The sequence below is a fragment of the Eulemur rufifrons genome, chromosome 10 (assembly GCF_041146395.1).
Source record: "Eulemur rufifrons isolate Redbay chromosome 10, OSU_ERuf_1, whole genome shotgun sequence".
In the NCBI taxonomy this organism is placed as follows: domain Eukaryota; kingdom Metazoa; phylum Chordata; class Mammalia; order Primates; family Lemuridae; genus Eulemur; species Eulemur rufifrons.
Window position 1 is genome coordinate 12801480 of NC_090992.1, and position 20909 is coordinate 12822388.

The following is a 20909-nucleotide window of genomic DNA, read 5'->3' on the forward strand; positions in this document are numbered from 1 at the left end:
AAAGCAAAAGTAAGAAATTTTGCAGGATGAAAAAAGAAGTTGAACCAAAAACAAAACCAAAAGACAAAGGACAACTGAGAAAATACCAAACAAGTCAGAAAGACTAAGTTTGTAGCTTTGGGAAGTGGCCACGCAAATCAGTAGGAAGGAAAAACAAGTGGTTCAATCAAACAGGAATTTTTCCAGAAAGGAATCAAAGATCAAATAGGCAATAAGAACATGGAAGGAGGCTCACGCTCACTGACAACAGAAGACATGCAAACGTAAACAAGGATGAGGTGCCATTTTCTGACTATCGCAACTTTTAGAGTTTGTTAAAACCTGGTGCTGGCGTGTGGGGAGGAACACAATCTTAGGGCACTGTGGAAGAAGTATAGATTGGTGGAAAATTTTGGAAGATAATTTGGCAAAATCTATATATTAAAATTGAGGATTTATATACTCTCTGGCAAGATTTTTAAAGTTGTAGATTCTCATACCCTACAAATATACTTGTAAAATATATGGAAAGTGTAAACGTGTGTCTTAGTCCATTTGGGCTGCTATAACAAAACACCATAGACTGGGAGGCTTATAAACAACAGAAATTTATTTCTGACGGTTCTGGAAGCTGAGCTGCGTAAGATCAAGGCAACGGCAGATTCAGTGTCTTGTCTGCTGAGGGTCCACTTTCTGGTTCATAGATGGCACCTTCTAGCTGTGTCCTCACATGGTAGAAGGATGGAACAAGCTCCCCTGGGCCTCTTTTATAAGGGCACTAATCCCATTAAGGAGAGCTCCATCCTTATGACCTAATCATGTCCCAAAAGGCCCCACCTCTGAATGCCATCACCTTAGGGATTAGTATTTCAACATATTAATTTGGGGAAAACACAAATATTCAAACCATAGCAGAGTGTGCGTATGTGTGTGTGTAAAGATACACATACAAGGAAATTCACTGCAGCATCATTTTAGCAACAGAAAGCTGAAAGCTAGAATAACAACAGTAAACTAATTGAGAAGATTATGAAATATCCTGTCTACAGCCATTAACAAGAACAACAAGGATCTGAATGTGCTGCTGTGGAAAAATCCCTGATATATATTATTAAGGGAAAAACAGCAAGGTATAGAAAATTGCATATAAAATGGTCCCATTTAAGAAAATGAAAGAGAATATCAAATGTATATACATATACATGTACATATATAATACATATATGTGTGCACATGCTGTATATATAAAGACATTTAGAAAATGCCCTTGTATGAGACAGAGGTAACTATTCCTGGGCTGTCTGGCAGAACTTTCTGCAATGACAGAAATGTTCTGTAAATCTGAGCTGTCCAATGAGATAGTCACTAGGCTCGTGTGGCTGCTAAGTACTTGAAATGTGTCTAATGAGACTGAGGAATTAAATTTTAAATTTTATTTCATTTTGATTAACTTAAATGTATTAATATGTAGCCACATGTGGCTAGGGGCATCCAATTTGGACATCGCAGACATAGACAATGGATATTTTGTGGGAGAAGGATTATGAAGGGAGAGAAAGGGAGACTTTTATTTTTCAGCTTACACCTTTCTGTACTGTTGAAATTTTGTACGTGTGTATGCATTACTCTGTTTAAAAGCAAAAGTTACTGACCGCCTATTGCACGCAAGGCCCCAGAGCACGTGGGTGTGGGGCTACACAACTGAATCGGGGTCAGTTTCTGTGCTCAAGAGCCCGCGTGTAAGGGAATAACTGCCCGGAGGAGGCAAAGAGGACGAATCCTGCCCAGCGAGTAGGTCTATAAGGAAATGGCCAGGCCCCTCCCTCAGGGGGAGGGAAACCATTGGGGTGGAGAGAGCAGTTCCACGGAAGAGTGGCCGTGAGATAGGGTGCCGCGTGTTGAGGGCTCCCCAGGTAATTTAGCTTGATGGAAGGAGATTGAAGAGCTGAGCGGGAGACAGGCTCCGAAGCTCCAGCCTCAGGAGTTCCAATTTTACCCTAAAGGCCAGGAAACCTCAGAATGGTTTGAAGCAGGGCAAGGAAGGGATCACAGGCGAGTTTTAGGAGAGATACTCCGACTATGGCTTGAAATGGCAAAACCAAAGACAGGAGCTGGAAATGAGGAGAGCAGTTGAAATATATGCAAGACTTATTTTTAATCTCCTCTATAGAAAAAAATAATAAAGCTATTTATGGACCTAAAATAAAGCCATTTTGCCTTGCCCATGAAACAATCACATTTGGTCTGTTCAGAGTGACACAGCAGTGCACTTCCTGCAGCCATCCCATTTTGATGAATCTCCCTACAGCTCTGAGAAGTCTTTTTGTCTTTACCTTCACTAATTTTTCTAAGGCTCCAAATCTCTGGGAGATGGTTAGGATAAGAAACTAAACTAATGGACAAATGTGACTTGTCTTGGTGGCACGAGTGTGCTGTGATTTCTGGTTTTAGACCCAACAAACACGCTGGTAAATCCCAGACCAAGGTTTCTCAGTCTCGGCACTACTGGCATTTCAGGCTGGATAACGCTTGGTTGTAAAAAGCCATGCTGCACTCTGCAGCCCCCAACCCTTGGGCCGCGGCCCAGTACTGGTCCGTGGCCTGTTAGGAAATGGGTTGCGCATCACCGCCTGAGTTCTGCACCACCCCTGGACCGTGGAATCACTGTTTTCCATGAAACTGGTCCCCGGTACCAAAGAGGTTGGGGACCACAGCATGCTTAACTGCATCCCTGGCCTCTAGCTACTAACCAAACGTTCCCTGAGAAACAAATGACCTCTGAGTGAGAACAACTTTTTTGGGGCCTTTGGGAGTCATCTCACCCAACTTCCTTATTTACAGATGGGGAAACTGAGGCCAGAAACCAGGTTTTCTGACTTAGTTTAGAGATTTTTTTAGAGATCAGAAATTTTTTTCTTACCCTCAGAGAAGTGCAATAAGAGTTGGAGAGGCTGGGTGCAATGGCTCACTCCTCTAATCCCAACATTCTGGGAGATCGAGACAGAATTGCTTGAGGCCAGGAGTTTGAGACCAGCTTGGTCGACATAGCAAGACCCTGTCTCTACTAAAATATTTAAAAATTAGCTGAGCATGGTAGCCCATGCTTGTGATCCCAGCTACTCGGGGGTCTGAGGCAGGAGGATCACTCAAGCCCAGAAGTTTGAGGTTACAGTGAGCTGTGATTGTGCCACTATACTCCAGCCTGGGCAACAGAGCAAGACCCTGTCTCAAAATAAAAAAAAAGTTGGAGGAATTTTCATTCAAGTCAGTTTTCATCTACCTGAATATTCATTTATATTTTCTTTCTCTTCTCTCTCTCCATCTCTCTTTCTTTTTTTTTCCCTGTCTCTTATACATGATTCAGCCTAAAATCTGTTTAGTAACCTGGTTTTCTAGCCACAAACACTACTCAGATATATGACAATGATTTTTTTTAAAGATCATGAAAACTTCTACCCTCTCTACTGTTAGCATCTTCATTTTTAATTTGTTCCCAGTGAAAGAGGTTAAGGGAAAGGGGAATACGTCCAATACAGATCCGGGGCTACTGTGTGCCAGGCACTGTGCTAGGCAATCACACATGTAATTAGCACAACAGTCCTCTGAAGTGGGCATTGGTATCTCCATTTCACAAACAGGGAAACTGAGGCTCATGGAAGCAAGGTGACTTGCCCAAGGTCACATAGCCAGTGAAGTTACAGAATCAACATTCAAACCCAGGTCTGCCAACTGCAGAGTAAAACTGAGTCCAGATTGTGGAGAGTGAGAATGATTTAATCATGATCACTCAAGTGAGAGTTAAATCCCCTTAGAGAACCAAATTCCCTCCCAATTGCTCAGATCGCTCAGATCACAGAGCTGCGTAGCTTGTTAGCATCTCCAGGAGGAAGCTAGGCCAATATGGCAGTTGCTATGACAACTAGTTTTCTTATAATTATAGAACATAGTGGTGACATGACAAGCTGCACACAGTTACTTTGTTACGGTCTTTCTTCCTCTGACAGTTCCAGGAGCTTAAACATCATAAAATTTATTTTAAAAATAACATTTAAGATAATCATGCATTGCAGCAGTGGAGGCATGGAGATCAAGGAAGTCAAAGATGACCCCTCCCTCCTGTGACGGGGGCTGTGAAGCAAGCCACACGACAGCCCTTGAGGAAAATGGCATCTCTCCCCGGGCAGTGGTTGCATCTCTCTTTTCCTTTGAGAGCAGTGCATTTCCTGACTCGGCAAACAGTGTATTCAAAGAGAAAAAAGAAGAAAAGAGAGCCAAAGCAAAATTAACATAATCTTGGCAAATAACAGGGATCTGCGGCAATATTTTAGTATTCCAGTGACCACTTTTCAGTTTAGTTTAATTTAGACAATTCCCCAAAGGTGCAGGGTTTCGCAATTGCTAAGATGGTATAGACAAAAGGGTACACGTGTATGCATGCACACATGTGTACACACACACACACACACACAAAATCACACACACCCCTCTGGGTCAGACTCTGCCCAGACTCTGCCCCTTACTGTCTGTGTGACCCTGAGTACTTTAATTAACCATTCTGATCTGTCTGTATATCAAAAATATGCCCACATCATGAGTTTTAATAAAAATAAAATGGAGAATGACTCATGAACTACCTGGCATATAATAGGAGCTTAATAAAATGAAAGTTGTTATAATATTTATTAATTACAAATAATAATTTTTAAGATGTTGTTTTACGTTCAGTGAGCAGCTAGCTCCCTTTTATTACCCCAACCTAGGATTTGGGGAAACTTTATGAAGCTCCTCCCTCGGTGCCATCGTCAGCCACCCAGCCGGGCCGCAGGAGAACCCTAGGGAAGCCAATGTGCCATCTCCACAGTGAGCCGTGCAGGACCCGGGGGAAATGCTGGGACCCGTGCGCTTCCCAGTGAGAAACTGACCCGGGGAATCAAGGACAGGCTCCAGGAGAAGGTGAGATCTGCACTGGGTCTCGGGGCAGAAAACACGGATGGCAGGAGAGGCGGAGGACACTGCATGGGAAAGACCTGGACGTGTGAAAAGGCACAGCAGTTCTGCAGGACTCTGAGAGCCTGGAATACTGGGAGTGCAGGAAGCCAGTGGCAGAGGACCGGAACTGGCGACAAGGACCACCTTTGGAAGAGCCTGCAATGCCATGCTTGACTTCACAGTGCTGCCCAGAGGAAACAGGGAGCCACCAGGGATTTCTCAAGCAAGAGAGCAATCTGATGCCCTATCTGATTTGGCTCATAATGGGTGACAGGGATGGGATGGAGGTGAAGAGTCAGAAGCTGGCACAGTGGAAAGGGAGGAACAACCAAGCCAGGGCAGTGCCACTTGGGTGGACGTCCCACAGGTACCAGGCGTGCCTTCCCACTGATGATTCAAACATGGTGGCAGCATTCCATCCAGTGAGATGACCCACTCCCCAGAAATGAACCTGTCGTGCAGTGGCAAGAGAAAGCTCACATTTATTGAGCCGCTCTGGAACAATAGCGTTAACTTATATTATCTCACTGAGGCCTCACCCCAGGCCTGGGATGTAGACACCATTAGCCCATTTTACAGATTGGGAAACACAGGTTCAGGGAAGTAAAATGATGTGTTTTAGTCACACAAAGCCATGGAATCAAATCCCCAACCCTCATATGCCCCCCTCTTCTGTGTTACCTTTCAAACAATGGTTTGCTGATAAACCTGCTCTTAGCAGGCAGAGAAAGAGATTTGCAGTGCTTGCTGGTTTTCATGATGCAAATACTCCCACCACGACTGGTTTCAAGCTTCCAGCAGTTTAACCACTGGCTTGCAAACTCTGGACAGCCAGCTCTCAGGAGTGGGTGTGAGCCACCTTCAGCCCACCCCTGCAGGAGGCCCATAGGAAACAAGAATATTCACTAGAATATAGAAATCTTCTTCTAGACTAAGTTTACTTAATCAGTGACTTGTATTACTGCAGCATTTATTTATCAATATTTGTTTGAATCAATGAAAATGAGAAGCCAATAATCAAAGAAGCCCAGACATTTGGTGGTGGGGTGGTCATTGAATCTCCTAGCCCCTCATCCAAACCCTAAGCACGTTCCTCCTAAGACAGTACCGTGTGTGTTTTCCCTCCCAGGGGAAGGCTTTGTTTAAAAAAAAAAAATTAAGCTACAATTGCTTTTCAACTATCAATTAACAACAATATATATTTTTGAAGGTCACTCTAACAATACACCCAGAGAAGAGAGCACCCAGCCAAAAACACAGGCCAACATCTTTATTCTGATTTTCAGTAAAACCCTGGCCAGGAGAGGAATAATAAACATTAAATACTCTGGCAGCCTTGCTCCACCGAGTCCTCGTGTGCAAATTCTTTCCGTGCCAGATAATGACTCTGCTCCTAACCCAGCAGGCAATGTTTTTAATAACTTGCCTAAAAATGTTCCTCAAAATTAAAAAAAAAAAAAAGAAGAGCAATAAAAACCAAGACAACAGATAATAAAGCAAAATCTCTTTCTCCATTTGCTGCTGTCAGCAAACATTAGAATCCCACCAGTGGAAGGCAGTCCCTGGAGTTTCGATGAAAAATTGGTAGAAGCAAATGGCTTCTAGAAACGGGGTCTCACCTCCCTAGGAATGTGACACCATGAAGAGGACAGTTATGAGAATGTGTCATCAGCAAGAAGCTTAGGAGGAAAGACAGAGCCCCGATTTTAAATAACGATATTGGCAATGAGGCAGCCAGAGCTGGTGTTGTTATCAGCGTGGAGTTTCTCAGTCCACCGCAGGGATTTTGTGTATGTTCATTCACCTCCTTATCCATTTATTAAGACATCTTTTGGTGCCTAGCCTGGCGAGGTACTGGTGAGGCACCTGGGGTGCAGAGATGAGGCAGACAGCATTTCTGCCACAAGGAGCTCACGGCCCAGCCAGCGGGAGACACGGCAGTGCTCGCTGATGCCACCTCCGTGTGATTGCTGCTAGCGTGGAGGGGCCTTAGGAGGTGCAGGAATCCAGCGGAGGTTGGATAGGCTTTCGTGGGGTTTAAGCAAGAATGCAGGAGCCACGTGAGTTGGGTGCAGAGGGGTGAACTGGGAGACGGTCCCATAGCGAAGACAGGGACTGCATCCCTGCTGGAAGGGACGGCACGGACAAAAGCAGGGAGGCATAAACCGGGCAGTATCCTGAGGAAAGGGCCAGTGCTTTGGGGAGGTCGGGGCACCTATGGGAGGGGCCAGGTGAGCAGTGGAGGCCACGGAAGGGTTTGAAGCACGGGGATGCCACAGTGGGGCTTGTGCCTTAGAAAGGGCCTCCCCCCGGGGCAGTGAGGAGAAGGGCGGGAGGGGGCCGAGAGGGGAGGGCACGCGGGCTGCACCAGAGTGGCAAAGTGAGAACGGAGAAGAAAGCACTGGCACCGAATAGGCCAGTTCTGGTTTTTCTCCATGCCTCTCCCCTGTTGGTATTGGAGGGAACGTGAGCAGGGCTGAGGCCGGAGACAGGCGCCAAGGCCTCCACGTCTCTGCCTGATATTATAAAAGAAAAAGAGAAGGAACAGCTGGTGGGGAAGGTGGCTCAGCAGCGCCCCTGGGGAGCCGTTCACATGCAGCCAGGGAGCCCTTTCCCCTCAGTTCCGGCCTCAGATGAGCAGCTTTGCCCTACACCTGCCCTTGCACCCGGGCTAGTGCCCCAAGCTTAGGGCCTGGGAGTACAGCCCAGCTCCACAGCCGCCTGGGTGTGGACCTCGGGGAAATCAGCCCGCTCCTCTGCCTGCTTTCTCCTCTACCTGCTTTCTCCTCTGCAGGTGAGGTAGTAATCTCACCAGCCTGGCTTGCCGGGATCACTCAGCAGAACAGCAAACATGAGGTGCCAATCACAAGTTGGGAGCAGGGGAGGAGCCCAAAGAGTTGAATGAATCAGTGATTGGATGAAACAGTCAAAAATGAACACCCTCTGATGTCAGGCCTGAAACTTCAACTGGGGTTCTGTTTTATTTTCGTTTTGTTTGTTTTTCATAATTGTCCACTGATACCGGTTCTTTACAAAGGGCTAGCGCTCTCACTTTCAGCTCACACTCCACCCTCCTATTTTTTAACGTGTCCAGTTGCCTGGGAGAATGGTGAGCTCAGGTCCCTTTGGACTAACGAGTCCCTCCCATTGTGGCTTCTCCCCACTGGCCTGTGCTCTGCGGCCAGTCTGCAGGTGTCCCCAGCATCTTTCCCCAGGTGCCTGAACACCCTCTAGTCTGAGCTCACCCAGGCTGTAGCCTAAGAAGCCAGATTTTCTGAACACTGAATCAGGACCTGTGGTCAGGGATGAATACTGGGACCATCCCGAAAGACCAAGGCTCACCTTGTAACACACCCCACACCCATTCTACACCAGGCCCTGTGCTGGGAGCTGGGAATGCAGAGATGCCCCGGACATCTCCCTGCCCCCAGGAGCAGAGGCTAGTGGGAGATGCTGCTGCGGAATCAGCCAGTACAGTTGTGATGGGGCCCCTATGACCCTGCAGAGCTCAGAGGAGGCCCAAAGCCAGGCTAAGAGGACCAGAGAGTGGTCCCAGAGGAGGTGACTCCAAGAAAAGTACAGCTGAGAAGCCGGCCAGAATGTTTCTTGGCTAATCCACACATTTGCAAGCTCCTTGAGAGCAGGGATTTTGTCTCGTCCATCTTTGTGTCATCCAGCAACAAGCACTGAGCCCAGCCCAGAGCAAATATTAATAACAACAGAGAAGAAATGGGAGGGAGACCAAGAAAAAAAGAAAGGAGGCAGGAAGGCCACAGCTGGGCAAGGACAATAGCAAGGTGACATCAGGTGTGGCAGACAGCGTGGGAAGGGAGCTGTAGAACTGGTTCTTATTTTGTTCTGATACCTCCTGGCCAAGCCACCTTGGGAAAGCCACCTCACTTCTCTAAGCATCAGTTCCACGTCCGTAAAATGGAGATAACAAGAGTCCTATCTCACAAGTATGTTGCTAAGCTGAAGAGTGGATGGAAAAGCATATTTAAGACATTATGATTATTTATCTTATAACTGACATATTGAAAAGCACCCACCAAAAAATGGCCTGCATTTACCAGTTGGCAAAGACATGGCTCCAGGGCTCACTGAGGGAACCAGAGACCACCCAGGGATCCTGACATTGGACTGGCGGCCCCTCGAACAGTTTCTCCAGGTTTTCCCAGTCACGTTCCCAATGGGGAAAAGCCAGGAAAGACAGGCCCAGAGCCCAACCAATAGACAAAATCCAGCTAATTAGGCAGGAAGCTAAGAACACAAGAGGAAGAAAAAAGATCTGAATAGGAAGTAAATAAAATGATCATTTATTAAGTCCATCAAATGCAACAAGGACTTATACAACTTGTTGTGATTATGTCCAGTTTTATTGATGAAGAAGCAGGAGCTTGGGGTGAAGAGACTTTGCCAAGGTCATGAAGCCACAATGTGGCAAGGCCAAGATCTGAGATGCCCAGGTGTTCCCCCAGAATGTCCTTCCACCACTTAGCACCCATGACCTCCAGATACTAACTCAGTTCTATGTACAGACTAGCCCAGGGTTAACCAGGTGTGGCAGTGTGGCTAGATGCACCAGCACCTTCCATACCAGCAGCACCCTCCATAGCCCAGTGTCCTCCATGGCAACAGCACCTTCCATAGCACCAGCACCCTCCATAGCCCAGCGCCCTCCATGGCAACAGCACCCTCCATGGCACCAGCACCCTCCATGGCAACAGCACCCTCCATGACAGCAGCACCCTCCATGACAACAGCACCTTCCATAGCACCAGCACCCTCCATAGCTCAGCGCCCTCCATGGCACCAGCACCCTCCATGGCAACAGCACCCTCCATGACAACAGCACCCTCCATGACAACAGCACCTTCCATAGCACCAGCACCCTCCATAGCCCAGCACCCTCCATGGCACCAGCACCCTCCATGGCAACAGCACCCTCCATGACAACAGCACCCTCCATGACAACAGCACCTTCCATAGCACCAGCACCCTCCATAGCCCAGCACCCTCCATGGCACCAGCACCCTCCATGGCAACAGCACCCTCCATGACAACAGCACCCTCCATGACAACAGCACCTTCCATAGCACCAGCACCCTCCATAGCCCAGCGCCCTCCATGACTCCAGCACCCTCCATGGCAACAGCACCCTCCATGGCAACAGCACCCTCCATGGCAACAGCACACTCCACGGCTCCAGTACCCTCCACAGCTCCAGCACCTTCCACAGCTCCAGTACCCTCCATGGCACCAGCACCTTCCATACCAGCAGCACCCTCCATGGCACCAGCACCTTCCATACCAGCAGCACCCTCCATGGCACCAGCACCTTCCATACCAGCAGCACCCTCCATGGCACCAGCATCCTCCATGACAATAGCACCTTCCAAAGCACCCTCCATAGCCCAGTGCCCTCCATGGCACCAGCACCCTCCATAGCACCAGCACCCTCCATGGCAACAGCACCCTCCATAGCACCAGCACCCTCCGTGGCACCAGCACCTTCCATAGAATGAGCACTCCCCATGGCACCAGCACCTTCCATAGAATGAGCACCCTCCATAGAACCAGCACCCTCCATGGCACCAGCACCCTCCATAGAACCAGGACCCTCCATGGCACCAGCACCCTCCACAGAACTAGCACCCTCTTTTGGCCCAGCACCCTGCATAGCAAAATCAGCTTTAGAAGACCCTAGGCTCTGAGGATTAAGAAAGAAGGAGGGGTTTCTTCTCTGCATGCTCCCACCTTCTCACATGATCCTGATGAAAATCTTTCAATTCTGTGGCCCTTTACGATGGCTGCAAGAGCCTCCTTGGTTTCAGAAATGACAGCAATTCCAGGCAATTATTTCAGCCAATCTTTCCCTATTCATCTCTCCCCACCTTGCTCTCTTCTCCCTTTCTCTCTCACAGTATATGCTATGAACTGCTCTCTCCAGGTTAATTTTGAAATTTAAAGTCACAGGCCGTCCCACCTCTGTGAAGGGATTGGAAGGAGAAGGTTGCACCTCTGCAGTTCCTAAGGTTACCTCGGCCCTGGGCAGCGTGTGTGACGGGGCATCCCGGCCCCTGTTTACCAGCACCAGGCTCGCTCAGACTAACTGTAAAGTCCCTGACTTCCAGCCCTGGTGCTCCAGTGCAAATCTCCATCCTGAGCTCCAGACCTGTTCCATGTAAGGGTGGCCAGACAACCTCCCCCAGCCCACTTATGGCCCCCAGGAACCTCACACCCAGCACATCTCCCACAACCGCTGCCTGGTGTAGACCAGCCAAACACCACGGAGTGCCGCAAACCCCCTTTCTCCAACCAAGCACAAGTCCTGTAAACTCCACCTCCATGACAGCCCCTGAGGCCCCCTGAGCTGACCCGGCTCAGACCTTCAGCCTCTGCTTCATCACCACCACCGCGTCCTCCCGCTCCATCCACCCTCGCCCGGCTCTTGCATCCTCCACGGGGCCTGGAGGGAGCTCTCTTTAAGAAAGCGAAAAACCAGGCTCATTAATGCTCCAAGCTTAAGCACGAGAGAATTTGTTTCATTCCTTCCATTTTGTTCCCAGTGGCAGGGCCCCACTCTGCCCACGCCTGACAGGGCCCACAAAGGGCTGCCCCTGCACCACAAAGCCTTTCCTTCCCTGCCCCCAGGACTAACTGAGTGAAACTACGTGGGGGCTTCTGCGGGCCCTGGGCCCTGACCCAGCGGCTCCTTTTCTCTGCACTGACTTGTTTCTGTTCTGCCCAGCAGGTGCTGCCGCAGGCAGGTGCCCACGGCTGAACAGGAAGGCCGCCAGGCCCCGGCTTTGCACACTGGCTCTGCCACTTGGTGTCTGGGTGAGCAGGTGACGTCATTTCTCTGAGCCACATGCCCCCTTTCAGAAATAAGGGATTGTACCTGTCTCCCATATTTGAGTATGATAAAACAGACACATCACCAAAAGTTATCAAAGCAGAGAAAAAAAATGGCCCAACACCATCCCCACACAGCCACGGATAGCATCTTACTACATTTCTTTCTATGTCATATTCCCTCTGTATTTGTGGGGTTTTCATAGTTCTAATCCTAGAAAGCATACAATTTTAATCTTTGCTTTTTTCACTCAACATTCTCTCTTCAGTATTTGCCCAAATTATTGCGTGTCTTCATAGCCATCATTTTAAATGACTACTGGATAAGGAATAATTTCATTCAAAACTCTTAACTCTCTATTTGGAAACAAGACCAAATTTTTAAAAATAATTCTTATTTTTGTCTGATTATTGAAACAATGCGTGTTCATTGTATAAAATTTGGAAAGCATGGAAAAGCAAAAAGAAGAGATAAATATCTCCTAAACTCATAATTCAGAAGAAACCACTCTTTAGAAAAAGGCAATCTTAAGAAACTGTAAAATAGTTCATCATATGGATGTGGTCTCATTTATGGAATCACAAGAAAGTTGTCAAAAGTCTAGCATTGTTTCCAATACTTCGATTTTATAAATAGCACAGCAATAGACATGCTCGTGTGTGAATCTGGGCATATTTCTCATGATGCACGAGGACAGGTCAACTTGACACCCTGGCCTGGTGCTCCAAGACAGCCCAGGCCTCCCCCCAAAGCTATGTGCTCATTCCTGCAGGTATGTGCTGTTCTTGCAGGTCCCTGTGTGTAGCCGGGGCCACGCTCATGTCCGCCGGGCCCATGCTGTGGGCGAGACACTGAAATACAGTAATAAATAAGAGCAGCCTGTACCCTCAAAGAAGGGATTGGCATCCGGGGGAGGCACACAGAGGTGCCACACTCCCCCTCAGGGGCCACACCCAGCTGCCGACATAGATTGAACAGGGAGAAAGGGACAGAGACAGACCAATATCCACACACACACTCCAATTCCCAGACAACCAACCAAGGGTTGAGTTCACTTTCAAAGCCCTCAGTTACAGTTGACACAAAATAGCTACCAGTAATTGTGTACTTATCCTGTACACACCCAAGTGCTTTGCATGAATTCTGCACTTCATCTTCACAGTAGCCCTCCTACTCCCTGCATTTGATAAATGAGGTTTAGCAACTTGCTTGTGTCCACACGGCCAGCAGAAACAAGGCTCAAGCCCAGCCAGACTACTGCAATGTCCATGCACAGAACCACCTGTTCTACTGCCTCCATGGCTGATTCTGCCCCCTAAATATCTTTTAGGTCTGTCTGCATCTCTCCATCTGCCAACCATCCTTGTCTGAGCCACTATTGTTTTTATACTTGGACAACTGCAGTAGCCTAATAGTCTCCCTTTTGCCCACTACACTCCATTAACCACACAAAAGCCAGCATGGTTTTTCTAAAACCCAAGTTCAGTCACGTCCCTCCTCTTCTTGAAGTCCTGCAGAGACTTCCTGTTGCTTTTGGTATTAAAACCTAAAACCCTCTATACAGCCTGCAAGGCCGGAACTGTCTGCCCTCTGCCCACTTCTCCTGCCTCATCCCTGTCTGCCCCCTGCCCTGCTGGCAGAGCCCAGCCTCGCTGTTCTCATTCCTATTCAGTGCTGGGGCAAGCCTCCCTCCAGGCGCGTGGCCTTTGCTGTGCTCCCCTCAGCCACCAGCACCCTTGTGCCCACTCCCCACTTCTATCTCAGCTCCTAAGTGACTTCCCCAGGGCACTTCCTTTCACCCTCAGCATGCTCTGGCTCCTTCATGCAACTCATCACGACTAGTGATACACATTGATCAGTGCTCCCAGTCACACTCCCCACCCAGAAATAGAAAGTCAACCATCAGGCTTTTACCACCAGGAAGCCAGTTTTACTTTCCTTTGTCTTTTTCTTATTTGTTGCAACCATATCCAAGGACAAAAACTTGAGTTTCTTCCTGCGTTTTCAATCACACTTCCTGGATATTGTGACGGAAAAGCAGGAAGAATAGACCAGGAGAAAGGGGAAGGAATAAGAGGGGCATTTATCAGGGATCAAGTTTATCAGAGCATCCCGGAGCACAAGAGGCTTCACAGACCTCAGAGGCAGAGCTCTTGTTACTTGATTAAACTCAGTGACCCAGACCATGCAGCTTCGCGAAACCCTCTAGAAACAGCCTGCGTCATCTTCCCAGTCCCCAGCAAGCAGCACCTGCTCCACGAGCATGAGATGTGCTGAGTTGGCTGCAGCCAACCTCACCTTTACGCTTTCTGTTACACCATCAAGAAACTGACCGTAAATTCAGCGATTTTCGGCACTCGGAACTTCCCTTTGTTCTTCTGCTCCGGCTGATACTCCGTTCTTGTCTTCACGATCACCTGAAAGGTTGGATCAGTGTCAGCACACATGGAGGCCTGAAGCATTATTCTTTCCCTTTCTTTATTTTTAGTAACCAGAATTTATTATACATGGCATAAAGATCAGAAAATAAAGAATCCCCCTTCCCAAACACATACAGGAAAAAAATTCAAATTATTCCTAGCACCTCCCCATTCCAACAGAGACAACCACAGGTGACGATTTTGGTTATGCCTTCCCAGATGTTTTTATAGACTTATATGTGTGCATATTATATATATATTTAATATTTATGAAAACATATTTTTCTTTTTATGAAATGAACTCATACTTTATGAAGTAGTTTATAACCTGCTTTTATTACCCAACACCATACCTCCTTTCCAATTTTCCAATGTAGACAAATATATGATTTCATTTTGCCTTTTGATGTAATGTAACATCTCACTTTATGTGTATACTACAATTGATCTAATCCATCTTTAATCGTTGAATGTTTAAATTGTTTCCACAGTTTTTGTTATATAAACAAGTTACAATGAAGATCCTATATCTAAGCCTTTGTGCACATACTTAATTCCAATTTGATTTGGGGACTTGTGCAAAAGAAAATATAAAGGTCTGTTGGATCTATTGTATCATCCTGTTTTTCTAAAGTCTGAATTTTTTGCAGAGGTGGTTAATATCTTACCAAGATTTGCTGTCAACCTGACAAGACATTATGGCACTCCATCCCACTGCACAGGCAAAGTGAAAGAAAAAGACACCTGACAGATAACCAATAACTATTGCCTAGTTACCATCCGCATGGTACTGCTGCAGTGCCAGGAGGCACACAGAAGCAGTCTGAGCCTCATGGTCTCACCTGTAAAATATAGACAATCATCGTAATCATATACCTACTCAATAAGGCTGCTTTGAGAGTTAAATAAAATAATAATGAGCAATTTTTTCCAACCATTTATCATGTGCCAGAAGCATATCAAACATTTCACATACCTTACCTAGTACCACTACTGTTTCCATTTCTCTGACAAGAAAACTGAAGCTCAGAGATGCTAAGCCACTTGTCCAAGGTCACACAGCAACAAGGAAGCAATCTCCTAACCATGATCAGTCTTACTTACCATTATAGCTTAAATTAATAGAATTTTCATTGACACCTCAAACCAACTTTCCCTGGAGACAAGTCAAGTGTATTGACTAGAGCAAGAATTCTTCTCTGAAGAATGTTCTTTAAAGTCTACCATGCATGCCATCGACTCAGTGCAGCTCAGAAAGAAAGGGCTGGGCAAAGCACTACCATATATTAACATCTACCACGTGGCACTTAAACATGTTGGTTAAGGAGGCCTTGGGCCCCAGCCCATCAACACCCCTCCCTCCCTCACCTCGAGAGCCCATTTCCAGATGGAAATTCTGCTGTTGTGACCCTCCTTTGCAGTCTGTTCTTCCAAACAACAAAAAGAGAGCCCCTTTAAATAGGGGAGTAGTGAAGCCAAACACAGAGGAGGACTTGAGGGAGAGGGCAGGGCAGAAGGATGTTCTGATATTTTTATTTTCTTCCTACCTCTTATCTCAAAGAATAGGAAAACAGAAGCCTCTGTACCATAGGTAAGAAAAATAATTCTCATACGTTGTACATTTACTATATAGCAGGCACTGACATGCATTAGCTCACTTAATTCTATGCTATGAGGCAGACAGCAATATTGTCAATATCGTAGGGTGTGGGCACAAGTGTGCGCTGGATTCAAATCCTGGCTCCACCACTTACTAGGTGGTGGCCTTGGGTGAGTCATTTAAACCTGCATCCTGGTTTTTTCATCTATAAAATGGAGAAGTAAGCAAAAACATCTCGCTGGATGGTTGTGAGAGATAAATGAGTTAATGCACATTAGACACTCAGACCATTCAATAACAAACGTTTATTTGAACGCTGCCTCAGGGTGCTGTCACATTGGCTTCTGTGGATGTCTGAGGCAGATGTGGAGCTGAGCCTGGCTTGTACCTGTCAGCTTACAGATACACCCTACTCTGACCATCAAGAACAACACAAGGACTTCTAAAGAACAGTGCTGTTCAAGCATGCCCCTGACTGCCCTGTCTGAAACAAAAAGGGTTTTGAAGGATGAATAGAAGTTTCCTGGGTGGACAAGGCAAGGGAAGACATTTTCTGCAAAATGAACCACATGGCCAAAAAAATAAAGATCTGAAACAGCATGTGATCTACAAGTACCTGTTTTGCTGGCATAGGAACTGCAATGGGAATGTGAGAGTCAAGTCAAGAGCTAATGGAAACAAAAGAGCAAATGCTAAAGCACAGCTCACAGAACGGACTAAATGAAATAACATTTCATTTCAGGTGCTTTGTGAACTGAAAGAATATTCTACAAATTCTAGTTATTAGAAATATTTTGGATAGCACTAGATCAACTGTCAGATTATGAACTGGTGTAGAAAAATTAGATGTCTGATCATTTCTCTGAATCCACATTTTTATAAATATTAACAAACTTGGATTTATAATTTCATCTCCCCATGCATGAATGTATACATATTACATATAATATACATATAATACGTCTATTATTATATGCATAATAATACATCTATTTCCTGGTCAGTGGGAGCCTTAGGGTAATAATTGCCTTTTGTGATAGGCAGCATTCTAAGACAGCTCTGAAGATTCCTGCCCCCTGGTGTACATGTGCTGTGTGATTTCCTCCCTCAAGAGTGTGGGCAGGACCTGTGACTATGATAGCATGGTCCCTCCCATGCTTACACTGCGCTATATAAAACTCTGAGGTAGCCGACTGGAAGAGATTCTACACTGACCTTGAAGAAGTAAACTGACAGGTCAAGAGAGGGCCACACAGCTAGTATCTGAGGACAGCCCTCTGCCGACGGTCAATAAGAAAAGGGGACCTCAGTCCTAAAACCGCAAGCAGCTGAATTCTGCCAACAACCTGAATGAGCCTGGAAGAGGACCCCAAGTGCCGAATGAGAAAGCAGCCTAGCAAACACCTTGATTTCAGCCTGTGAGACCCGGAGCAGAGAACTCAGCTAACCTATGCCTGGACTTCTGACCTAAAAAAAAAAAAAACTTGAGATAATAAATTTGTGTTGTTTTTTTTTTTAAGCCACTAAATGTTCGGTAATTTGTTACACAGCAATAGGAAACTAGCTCAACAATCTCTCGGCCAGATGCCTTCCTTCCCAGTCCGCAGCCATCGGACTAGCCGTGAGCATCTCCACTCACAGGCAAATGTGAAGAAGCATTTGCTTCCTAGTCTTTCCCTCTGCCTCTCTATTTTTATACACACCCTTCCCAGAGCTTCTGAAAGAGCTCAAAACCATTTCCACTCTGTGTAAACTTAAAAGACCCTGTGTTCTAGCCAACATGTTGAGGCAAGAGACAGAATTAAAAAATATTCCTGCCGGAACGAGATCATGAATAATCATTACAGGCAATATCATTCTTATTCTCATAATAATATACATTTTGAGATTGCTTCTCTAGCAACCATTTTCTTCTCCACTCAAAAGTTCCCTGATATTCCTTTCAGGAACCCACCCCTGCCCCAGTGTGTGGCAGCCATGAGGTTTGGTGGGATGGAGTCCTCCCTTAATGACTGGGCTGGTCCCTCATGGAGTTGAGCCAATCAGGGCATAGTATCCTATTGATTGCACAATTTCATTGGCTCAGACATGAGCATATCACTCAAGTTGGACCAATGAGCTATGAGGCAGTATTTTTTTTTTTTTTTTTTTTTTTGAGACAGAATCTCACTTTGTTGCCCAGGCTAGAGTGAGTGCCATGGCGTCAGCTTAGCTCACAGCAACCTCAGACTCCTCGGCTTAAGCGATCCTACTGCCTCAGCCTCCCGAGTAGCTGGGACTACAGGCATGCGCCACTATGCCTGGCTAATTTTTTCTATATAGATTTTTAGTTGTCCATATAATGTCTTCCTATTTTTAGTAGAGACGGAGTCTCGCTCTTGCTCAGGCTGGTATGAGGCAGTATTGACTAGGGTCTTGAGGAAAGAAGCTTCCTTGGTCTTCACGGGTATTCTCAGAGCACGCTGTTCCTCTGGATGGTTTGGTGAGAACTTGAATTCTAGAACTGGAGTAGCAATTGTTGCCACTCTGAGGGGGAGCCAGGAAGACAAAGGCAGCACCCAAGGATGGTAGAGCCAAGAGGAACCCAGAGAAATGGAGATGGGCCCTGATGACATCCTATCCCCTAAATCACACCTTTCCTGAAGCTAGACCACGCTGGGCTCTGCAATCAGTTATGGGGGAAAATACACACTCTTTGGGCCTTAATCCAATCTGGGTTGAGTTTTCTGTTACTTGAAACTAAAAGCTTTCTATCTGATACAAATGTGTTCCAAGAAAACCCAAGAAAATGAACTGAAAAAGCTATTAGAATTTAATAAGATAGTCAAATACTATATAAGCATAACAAAAATCAATAGCTTTCCTAGGTGTCAGCAAAAAGTCAGCTCAAAAATATAATGGGTCCACCAGAAGATACACACAAGAACATTCATAGCAGCTTTGTTCATAATAGCTCAAATCCAAGAACATCTCAAATGTCCACTAAGAGGAGAATGGAAAATTGTGGTTTATGCATAAATGAAATGCCTCACAGCAATTACTACGTATACATGGATGAATCTCATGGACGTTACACTGAACAAAAGAGATCAGACACCAAAAAGTTTTTCTATATACTGTGTGATTTCATTTACATCAGCTTCAAATATATGTATAATAATTTATATATAATTTGTATGTAATATATTTATTTCAAACATACACCATTCACCATTTGCAGTAATGGGGTTAGGGGGTTCTGAATTTAGACAGAGCTAGGACGACAGGCCTCTCTTCAAATCCATGCCCTGCTTTGTTCTAAACTCCCCTGAAATGCTGCTTAGGCTGAGTGACTTTCTAATGAAAATAGTTCTTTTGGCTTCGATGCCTTACATCTCAAACCCCAGAGCTCAAACACAGGCCACGGGACAGGCGGGTGCCTGACACCGTGTGAGTCCTCAGTCTTCTGCTCCTGTCTCTAGCTCAGCTGCATTTTCTCCGAAAGCAGCCCTGGCTGCTACTTGCTATTTTACCTTCACCGCTGAGGACATGTTAGCTCGTTAGACTCCCAGCCCCATTTCAAAAGGCCTTGGCCCGTTTGCCGGGAACAGAAGGATGGTGATCTGACCTCCCGGTCAGCTCTCACAGGCTCCTTCTCTCGCTCCTCCGGGAAATGCTCCCCTCCCTGGGGTCAGTGGCAGCCTCCCCCTTGGCTCCCTTCCTGTGGCACTGGCCGGCCGTCCTCAGCTCCTCCTGCCTGAGCTCTCAGCGTTGGGAGTTCTCAAGGCCAGGTCACCACCACTCTTCTTTCCTTCTGTTCCATGAGCCCCCTCTGGGTAATCCCACTTACTCCCATCACTTCTAAGTCCATCTTTTGTTCTCATGACTCTCAAATTTGCACCTCCATGCAGACCTCAACTAACACCCAGACTCCTCTACTGGACGTTTGCTCTCGGGCCGGCACAGCTACATTTATGATACCCACAGCAAAGCTCCTGGGTCCTCTCCCTCCTGCCCTGACCATGGCACCCTCGGCATTTGCATCCCATGCAATCCCCAGCTCAGAAAATAGCAGCACTATCCACACCATTGTTTATGACAAGTCACATAAAGGAATCTCTGATGAGTCCTCCTCTTCAGTCCCCAAATTCATTCCATCATTCCATCTATTCCACCTCCAGCTTCCTCAAAAATGTCTCCCAAATTGGCCCATTTGTCCAATCACACGGCCTCCACCCTAGTCCAGGATATCATCATCTCTCTGGGGACTTCTGCTCTGGCCAGCTTCCTTGTTTCTGTTCTTGCCTCCCCAACCCCAGAGAAAAGATCTTTCTAGACAGAGGAAGAGGCAGATACCAGCAGACACCTGGGCGGCTACAAAGAGGTGGTTCTGAGTAGCCAGAGGATGGGGCTGGGGAGGTGAGGAGGTGACAGAGGTGGAGCTGGAGGGGCGCACAGAGGCTCTGAATGCCGAGCTGAGCGCCATGAAGGTCAATGTGAGGGCAGTGAGGAGCTGCGGAAGGGTAATAAGCACGAGAATGGCTTTCCAGATGTGCATGGCAGGCAGTGGAGAAGCCTCTGGCCATCGTGGAGATACACAGTGTGGACAGGCGCAGGGAGCGGGAAACAGCTACACGATCACTGGCACCACCCAGCTATGGGAGTGTGACGGGGCCTGGTGTCTTGTTCCTATGGAGCACAACCAGGACCATTTCCCTTCTATAAAAGATACAGTAACAGTTACTTTTTTTTTTGGTACTATGAAGGGAAAAACATAAGAAATGTTAGCCAATCATTACTAATTTTACCTTGGAGGAACAGCTTGCATAAGCAAAGAGAAGAGAGAGAAATAAATTTGCAAAGAAAAGCTCTATTCTGGACACTCTTCTTTTTCCCGACAGTTAAAAAAAATGTAACAAAACAGAGCCTGAGTGCCTCGATTAATAGTAGAAACGGGAGAAGTGGAGAGGGAAAAGGAAACATTCTTCCTACTTTTTTATTATTAAAAGTGGGATTTATAGATATGGGGACAAATGAAACTCCAGGTTTTTTAAATATCGTTGTGGATGTGGGCAAAGTAATAACT

The 20909-nt window shown here is 46.5% G+C and overlaps 1 protein-coding gene across 1 annotated transcript in view; it reads right to left on the bottom strand.

The window, feature by feature from the left end:
• The window catches only part of NSG2 (neuronal vesicle trafficking associated 2), a 57075-nt gene that overhangs the window by 25726 nt on the left and 10440 nt on the right, over nucleotides 1–20909 (bottom strand). The window contains exon 3 of the mRNA XM_069484178.1: nucleotides 14158–14241. Within this exon, the coding sequence (XP_069340279.1) occupies nucleotides 14158–14241 (84 nt within the window). The remainder of the gene's footprint in view (nucleotides 1–14157; nucleotides 14242–20909) is intronic.